The sequence below is a fragment of the Alexandromys fortis genome, unplaced genomic scaffold (assembly GCF_014885135.2).
Source record: "Alexandromys fortis isolate MF-2015 unplaced genomic scaffold, M_Fortis_MF-2015_v1.1 scaffold_505, whole genome shotgun sequence".
Classification (NCBI taxonomy): Eukaryota; Metazoa; Chordata; class Mammalia; order Rodentia; family Cricetidae; genus Alexandromys; species Alexandromys fortis.
This window is the reverse complement of record NW_026068499.1, coordinates 76817-86143: the sequence shown is the minus strand read 5'-3', so window position 1 is coordinate 86143 and position 9327 is coordinate 76817. Positions and strand designations below refer to the sequence as shown.

The following is a 9327-nucleotide window of genomic DNA, read 5'->3' as shown; positions in this document are numbered from 1 at the left end:
GACACTCAGGGATATTGGAGACTGGGTCATCACAGCATCATTCCAGGAAGCTGAAATGATGAGAGAACAGTGCAAATTTATGAAAAACTTCAAGAACAATGTTTGTGATTACAGTTCTTTGATATTTATTTCAAGAAATGCATAATTTAACATGCAATACTTTATACACTATATCTCCTTTAAAAAAAAAAACAAGTGAATTGAAAACCATAAAGGGTTTCTAGGTATAATTTATTTAATCCCCATCCATCTGTGTCATAATTTTCACTATAACACAGGCTATCTCTCATCTGGAATTTCCATGTCACAGATATTAATATCACAGTCCCCATCTGGAGGCTAATACTTGTTTTCTTATATATTGACAGAACACATGGGTTCCTCCTCTCTACCCATTCTCCCTTCTTCCTTCCTACTGTCATCACAAGGAATCCAGAACAACAGCATTAACTTTGGTTGAAAAGACAACTTCATTTTGAGGCGGTAGCTTTAGTGACAGATTAGTCACCAAAAGGAAACAATTGACCTTTTATCTGAGACTAGCAAGTATGGGTCCTCCCTAGGGAGTATTATACAAAATCCTGAATTAGTGTTGCAGTATAGTGCAGGCAAGAGTTATGCAGAGTTTTTGTGACTGCGAAAATTCATGTACAATAATTTCTATGTCAGGGATGTCAGTAGCTAAATAAAATGTGATCCATGAAATAAAAACAAAATGCTAAAAACTGGGAAGTTGATCAACACTGAGAATACAATAAATTCTGTATAACACAAACACTGGAAGGAATTAAATTGAAGATGCATGTATGCGATCCCTCTCTCTCGGTTAATAACTATTAATTAACTCATCTTTAATACATTTTTGTCAGAAAAATATATCTCTGTTTAAGAATTTTAAATGTAGAACTTAGTAGCTATCTTTCTTCTGTTCCATTGAATTTATCTCCAGGGAAGTAGAGAAAATAAAATACTAGAAAGGTGTATCTTAGGTTTTTATTATGAAAATGTATAGGCAATAGATAATAATTTTCCTGGGATATATGGCTTAAGGAAACTTTGGAAGTGATTGATGGGCCCCTGATGTTTGAGAAAAATGATATTTCAATGGTATATTCTAACTCAATTTCCTATGAATTAAATATATATTAGTTTTCATGTACTAATAATTCATTAATTGATTATCGTTTTACATTTATTTATTATTCATATATATGTACTTAGTTCATCCAATGGCATACCTGTGAATGCAGTGGACAATTCATGGGAGTCAGTCCTCTCCTGCCATGATAGTATAAGAAAATCTCAAGTTGTTGGCTTGGTGGCAAACACATTTATTTCTTGAGAAATCTCACCAACTCATACAGAGAAATGACTTTAGTATATTGCTTTAACAGAAACTGTCTCAGGGTGACTGATAGATAGCTCAGAAGATAAGAGAACTTGCTATGCTTGTTTTTTATTGAGTTTTATTACTAGCACCTGTGGAGAGCTGCTCACTATTTTGTTTAATCCATCTCCAGAGAATCCAGTATCCTGTTCTGTCCTCTTTCAGCAACTGTAAAAACAAACATATATGTGTGTCTACACACAAAGAGACAACAGCCCATACATGTCCAGTTAAAATAGGTAAGCCTATTTCTCACAGATAGAGAATACTAGCTATTATGTACAAAGTTAAAAGAAAAGGGAATTGTTATAACTCAGGAATAGAATTTGGTACTCATGGCAATCTGTGTTTAAAATCTGATAGAATCACTTGTTCTGGATATTTTGTTTTTGTTATGTTTTGTTTTGTTTGTGTCAACCTAATGCAAGATAGTGACATTTGGATTGACAGAAGTTCAATTGAGAGAAGGCTTCTATCATATTCACCTCTAAGCAAGTCTGTATGATACTGTTTTGATTGATGTTAAATATGGGAAGGACTAGCTCAACAAGATAGTGCTAATTCTAGGAAGGTAGTGATGAGTGGTATGAGAAAATATGTGAGCAAACCATGGGGAGTAGACAAGGATACAAAACTCCTCCATGGCCTCTGCTTCTTTTCCTGTCTCTCAGTACCTGCCCTGCTTCATTCCCTATCCTGATTCCCATTAATCATACATTGTGAAATGGAACTATTTATTGAACTAAACACTTTCTTTCACTTTTGTGACTGCTGTGCAAGTTCAACCTGAGATATAGCAATTATCTTTGTAAGTTCGTCAGCTAGAGCATTACCTTCAGCTAACACACCAGGAAGACTTGAATGCGCTCTGATATGTCCCATAAAACATGGTAACTTTCTACACTGTATGGCTTTCTGAATCTGCTGAAACAATATTTTAACTTGTTCATTTCCAGTTGCTATATACGACACTGTTTCGAAAATTCTTAATGCTTCATAAATATACCGGCTATCAGTATATAAATTGAAAGCCTTATTATCAAAATTCTTAAATACCAGAGCTACAGCCCGCAGTTCAACTATTTGAGCTGAAGCGGGTTCTGTCTGTACCACGTGTCCTTTGCCATTGAAAACATAAGCAGCTTTTCCATTAGATGAGCCATCAGTGAAAAATCAACAAAGCATCCTTTAAGGGATTCTTTGCTACTATTTTAGGAAAAATTAATGAATGCTGTTGCGCAAACTGCAGTAACTGGTCAGCTGAGAAAAGATTATTAATCTGACCTAGAAAGTGTGCAAATGCAATTGCCCATGAGTCACTATTTTGAAATAACCATTCAATTTGCTGCTTAGTATAAGGAACATTGATTACAGCTGGTTCTTTTCCAAAATATTTTCTAGATTCCATTCTGCTCTTCTGTGCTAAGCATGCTACTGCTTCAAAATAAGGATTTAATACTTTTGCTGGTGATACAGGCAGATGCAGCCATAAGAGTGGTCCATTCTGCCATAAGACTGCTGTAGGAGTCAGCCTTGTAGGTAAAATACATGCTTGCCATGTCTGGCTATAATCAATATAGCACACCTGCTGTTTCTGTATAGCCTGCTCTATCTGTGAGAGAGTCTGTCTGGCAGCTTCTGAAAGCTGCCTGCTAGAATTTGGATCACTGTCTCCTTTAAGTATCTCACTTAAAGGCTCAAGGTCTCCTGTAGGAAACCTCAAATAAGGTCTTAGCCATTGTATATCTCCTAATAGCCTTTGAAAGTCATTAAGAGTCTCTAAGTCATCTTTCCTGATTTCTATCTTTTGAGGCTTAATTTATTTGGGGTATAACATATGACCTAGATATTGAAAAGGTGGATGCCTCTGTACTTTCTCAGGAGCGATAACCAAACCTGCATGGCTTAGACACTGCTGTAACAATCCATATATCTCTAGTAAAGTATCTTCATTTCTATGAGCCAACAAGATGTCATCTGAGTAATGAATTGCGTACACCTGTGGAAATTGATTTCTAACTTCCTGTATAGCTTGAGCTACGAATTTTTGGCATAATGTCGCACTATTTAACATACCCTGGGGTAAGACATTCCATTGATACCTCCTCATTGGCTCTTTGAAATTAACTGAAGGAATGCTAAAAGCAAATCTTTGACAGTCTTGTGGCGATAAAGGAACTGTATAAAAACAATCTTTCAAGTCTAAGATAATCTTATGCGTGCCTTTTGGAATGGCTGCCGGGGACGGCAATCCTGGCTGTAATGCTCCCATTGGCTGCATGGTTGCATTAACCTCTCTTAAATCCTGAATTAATCTCCACTTTCCTGATTTCTTTTTAATAACAAAAATTGGAGAGTTTCATGGAGAATTAGATGGTGAAATATGTCCACTAACCAGCTGTTCCTGCACTAACTGCTGGGCAGCTTGCAATTTTTCTTGTGTTAGAGGCCACTGACTCACCCATACAGGGTCATCATTTTTCCATATTATCAGGTCTACATGGAGTGCAGGTCTTTCAGTAACCTCTCCTAAAAATACCCTAATCCTGCTCTAGAAGGTCTACTGTCTGATACGACAGGATCAATCTTTCCCTTATTATCTTTTCCTAGACCTTGATTAGGTAATAATCCTTGTTGAAACATCTGATTAGTAACAGCCATGCTGGGAGAATATAAATATACTCCCATTCTGGACATGATATCTCTGCCCCATAAATTCACAGGTAAATGGGGAATAATATACGGCTTAAAGGTTCCTTCATGTCCTTCCTCATCTTTCCAATGCAGTTCATTGCTACTTTGTTCAGGATTTCTAGTCTGACCGATTCCTTGTAACTGTGTAATAGTCTCTGTTCTTGACCACTTAGAAGGCCACTGACTGGTGGTTATGATGGAAGTATCCGTGCCAGTATCCAGGAGGCCAAAAAAATCTTTTTTCATTTATAAACAAAGTGAGTTCTGGTCTCTGAGGACCTATGGTCTGTACCCAAAATGCATCAGATGAACCAAATCCATCTTCTCCTCTCTTTTTCTTTTAAGATCTCAACATAAAACCAATAATACCTAACCTCATATAAGAAAAAATTTTAGAATTAACACTTAAACGCACTGGCACAACTCTAACACAATCTCAGTGGCATACACATTGAGAGAAACAATTAACCAGATCCCTTGAACTGAGAAGCTTCTGTATAGCAACGGACATAATCAACAAGATATAATAGCCTGCATAACTGGCATATATCCTCACCAATCACTAATCCACTTCAAAAACATACACAGAACTCTGGAAATTAGTCACCAAAAGCACAATTAATCCATTAATAATATATGCAACAGATCTAAACTGAAAACTCTCAACAGATGAACTTAAGATGACTGAAAACATTCAAAAATTGCTCAAATATAACATCCTTAACCATTAGAAAACTGTAAATCAGAACTCTGAGACTCCATCTTATCTCTGCATCATGGCCAAGATCAAAAACACTATTCACAACTTATGTTTAAGAGAAACTCCTCCATTGCTGTTGAATTTTTAGAAAATTAGGCAACAAACCACTTTAAAACTCAGCTATACTTCCTCTGGGCCTATATACAAAAGATGTTCAACCATACAACAAGGACACGTGCTCAACTACTTCACAGCAGAATTACTTTATCATACACAGAATCTGAAAACTCAAATGTATCTCTTCTACACACATCAAAAATGAGATAGACACAAATACCATTAATATTTTTGAGTAACTCTGACCATACAAATTGAAAACCTGTACAACAAGAACTTTAAATCCTTGAAGAAACTTAAGCCATCAGAAAATGGAAAGATCTCCTATTCTCTTGTAAAAACAGCACCAACATAGCAAAATTGACAATGTTACTGAAAGCAATCTATAGATCTAATGCAAATGCCCATTAAACTTGTAACAAAATTCTTTAGACTTTGAAAAAACCAATTCTCAACCTTATGAGAAAAGACAAAATCTCAGGCTAGCCTGAACAATCTTAAAATCCTGTATAATCAAGGAACTTCTGAATGCGTCACAATCTCTGACTTTAAACTTTACTACAGCCATAGTACTAAAATCAATCCACCTTGGATACAAATTCACCATGCTTACAAACAGCAGACTTTTGACAAAAAGGCAAAATTGTGAAATGAAAAACAAGCATTTTAACCTGCTTATCTCAGAGGCTACCTTAAAGTAAACCTGTCCTTTTACTTTCTCTTGAACTGCGCTGCACGGCAGGGGGTAGGACACAGGCTCTCTTTGTAAGACTGCCTTTCTGCGCTCTGGCAGACAATTTTAAACTATGTTTCTTATTTTAACTTGTAAATCACAAAATTAGGCAAATTTCTGAATCCTCTCCTCTGTTCTATAGACTGTGTGAGGTTAAATTTGTTCTTTAAACTTACTTTTGCTCCTGCTTGCCTTTTACCCATAGGTGGGTTATATTAGCTGGTTACTGTGTGCACGTGGCTACTCAATCCCAGCCGTAACTTGGTGATTCCTTGGCCAAAAATAATTTTTCCTTCACCTTTCCTACTCATTTAGCAATCAATAAAAGTTGCAATTCTGCGTCTATCATGCTTACAGATTCTCAAAAACTCTGTCATTGTTCTGGTCCACTCTAAATTACCAACATATTTAACTGAATACTTTTTCCTTATCCCATATATAATTTATTTACAAGTTTTTACTCCTGATTTCAATTTTGTCCCGCTTTTCTACATTTCTTTCTCTATTCTACATCTCTAGTTCTGAGAGCTCACTACTCACGCATCCACCGATTTCTTCTCTCGTGGATTTCTCATGTCTGGTCACCTCTTCCTTGTTCTTTAGGGAGCGCCTATTAGCCTTACGTTCTCCTCCATCCATTCTCCGGTTTCTCTCTGGGATCCAGCGATCAGCATTCACTGTCTCTCTCGTGTTGTCCCTTCTCCGGGGTCATGGAGTTCGGCGGTCAGCACTGCGTTCCTTTTGGTACTTCTTCCTCCAGCCTTCGTCTCGGGGTTCCGTGGTCAGCTGAAGTAGTCTTTAATCTTGGGGTTCAGTGGTCAGTCCCACGTTATGGTGCCATTATGTTGGAGCCCGTTTGGGTCCAACACAGGTTCTCTAACTAGACTGGAACGGAGTGGTGAGGAATAATCAGACACAGCTTACACGGTCATCATGGAAAAGGCCAGAATCCTCCTTTATTGTCCAAACATCTTATATACCCACACCAAATGAGCGGGAACACACAAAAGCTGTTGCCTAGGCAACTAGGTGCCTGGGCTCTGGTCAAGTCTGCATCTAGCAGTCAGGTAGGCCCTGAAATAGCATCTCTATAAGACAACCTCCAAATTGCATAAAGAAAGAAGCCCCAAACATCCTGACCAGTTTCAGTCAACACCTCTTCTCAGGTAATCCACACTTTAACAAAAGCTAGGAGCAAGACATCCTGGCTTTTGTTAAGGGCACAGACAGTTTGTCTGCAGAGCTATGTAATCAGCTCAAACCAGGGTAATGGCTTTTGTGTAATCTCGAAATATGCGCCCACAGGAAGGATCCAAGAAATTCTCTTTATGAAGTTAAGCCTCTTGCTTTTTGGATAGTTGTTATTAATGTCTCCCAAAAAATTAGCACAAGCTCTTTGCCATGGTTCATTATCTTCCCATAATTTCTTTAGTTCATCAGCAGTGAAAGGCACTATAATTTCTGCTGGGTCTATGCCTGCTAGTTGACAAAGTAACAGCTTGCCTTTTATAATTAACTCAGAGACTTTTTCCACAAATGTTTTCAGTTTCTTACTTGGTTTATGTGGTAAAAAGATCCATTCCAAGATAATATCATCTCTCTGCATTAAAAAACCTGTAGGAGAAATTTTTGATAGTAATATGACGAGAATACAATCGAGCTCTGGATTCACCTTGTCCACATGTGCCTGTTGTAATTTCTCCTTAATCATTGTCAGTTCCTTTTCTGCTTCAGCTGTTAATTCTCTGGGATTATTTAAATCTTTATCACCATCCAAGGTTTTGTTCAAATGAATTATTAGATCAGGTGTTATCCCAATAGCTGGTCGTAGACTGGAAATGTCTCCTAACAGTCTTTGAAAGTCATTAAGAGTCCGTAGGCGATCTCTCCTAATTTGTGCCTTTTGTGTCTTAATTTTTTGCATACCAATTCTATTACTTAAATAATTAACAGACTCTCCCTTCTGAATCTTTTCAGTAGCAATTTGTAATCCCCATTTAGGTAAAAGTATCTTTATTTCTTCAAACAGTCTGTTCAATGTATTCATGTTTGAATGGGATAACAAAATGTCATCCACGTAATGATATATTATCTATTTGGGAAATTTCTTGTGGATCATTTGCAATGGTTGAGTCACAAAATATTGGCACAAGGAGGGGCTATTTAACATACCCGGGGGGAGGAGGACAGCCCAGTGGTACCTCCTCGAAGGTTGAGAATTATTATAAGTAGGCACTGTGAAGGCAAATTTTTCTCTATCTTCTTTTTGTAAAGGTATAGTGAAAAACCAATCCTTTAAATCAATAACTATGAGAGGCCATCCTTTTGGTAATAAAGACCCATTCTTCCAAGGGTGCTGATCTGAGCTTTAACGGCCCCAAAATCTTTTTGCATTCCACATTTGCATTTTCATAAGCCAAAGACTCAATCATTATATGTCTTGCCTCTGGGTCAGATATCCCTATTTGTACAGCCTTAGTCTTTGTAAAAAGTCTCTAAAGGGTTCTCTCTGACCCTGTTTAACTGTGACAAATGATTCCATTTGTCCTGGGTCTTGTAACCTTTCCCAAGCCCTTAAGGCTGATGTAGTACACATGGAGAGTGTGTTTTCATCCAAATTAGCTTGTTCCTGAGGATCAGAAAAGAGCCCTTCACCTAGAATTTTATCTAGGGAAATGTCAATTCCCTTCACTTTTTCCTGCTGTTCTAAAAGACTAGCCTCTTGCCTGAATAAGCATTTCCATTTCAATTGTGGTTCACTCTCAAGTACTGCAGAGCTCAGCTGAAGCCAGTCCAAGAGAGTTGCTCTGCTTGTTGTGGCCAAGATTTTAGCATCTCTTTAACAAAAGAGGCCTGCATCCCAAAAGTCATGACAGCCTGTTAATTTCTTTGAGATCACTCATACGGACAGGCTCCCATGTATCTTCCTTGATGACCCTAGGGTTTCTGGAACCAATCACCTTCTCTGTTGTTAATACTGGAAAGGCAGGTAGACCTGTAGGTAGAGCTTTGTGGAAATTGTCCCGGAGGGATTTACCCACAGATGTAGTTAAAATTTGCCTTTCTACCGTTTGCTCTTTTTCATCAGAATTTAGATATTCCTCAATCTTTTCAATTCTATTCACCATTGCCTTCTGCAATGTCTGTATCTCCTGTCCAGAATTATGTTCCAAAGCCTTCATTGAGGATTCTAAAGTATGAAGTTTGTCCATTAGAGATAACTTCTCATCTTTGGACATAATTTTTATGGCATAAACTGTGCCTTCTTGTATTGACAATCTTTCCGCCAATCTATCATAAGCTTTAGACTAAATTCAATTGTCTCATTCAGCAGTTTTGATTCTCTCAGTTAATATTTCAGTTCCTACAGAAAGGGACTGCTGAAACTTACGATCCAAATCAGCTGTTCCTTCTTCCATAGTAATGAATTTCTCCTCAACATCAGCTTGTACCTTTTCTAAATTTTGCTCAGTTAACGGAGTCATGTTAAACAAAGACCTGTTCTCTTCCTGGAGAACTTCAAACTGATTCTTGAGAAGATTGTTGTCATTCTCAATAGTTTTTAAACGTTCAACCTCTGCCTTAAGAATCCTGGACTTATCTCGTATAGACTTTATCATATTTCTATTATCAAACCACATAGTACGAAGGAAAACTACGAATCCCAGAAAGATCCATAGAAGTGGGGTGCTAGAC

The 9327-nt window shown here is 37.5% G+C and overlaps 1 gene segment (V, D, J or C); it reads right to left on the bottom strand.

Moving 5' to 3' along the window:
- Positions 1-6270, bottom strand: part of LOC126495804 (immunoglobulin kappa variable 1-17-like) — a 16712-nt gene extending 10442 nt beyond the window's left edge. Inside the window, 2 exon segments of the V gene segment in view lie at positions 5614-5684; positions 6172-6270. Of these exon segments, the coding sequence occupies positions 5614-5684; positions 6172-6270 (170 nt within the window).
- Between the last annotated feature and the right edge of the window lie 3057 nt (positions 6271-9327).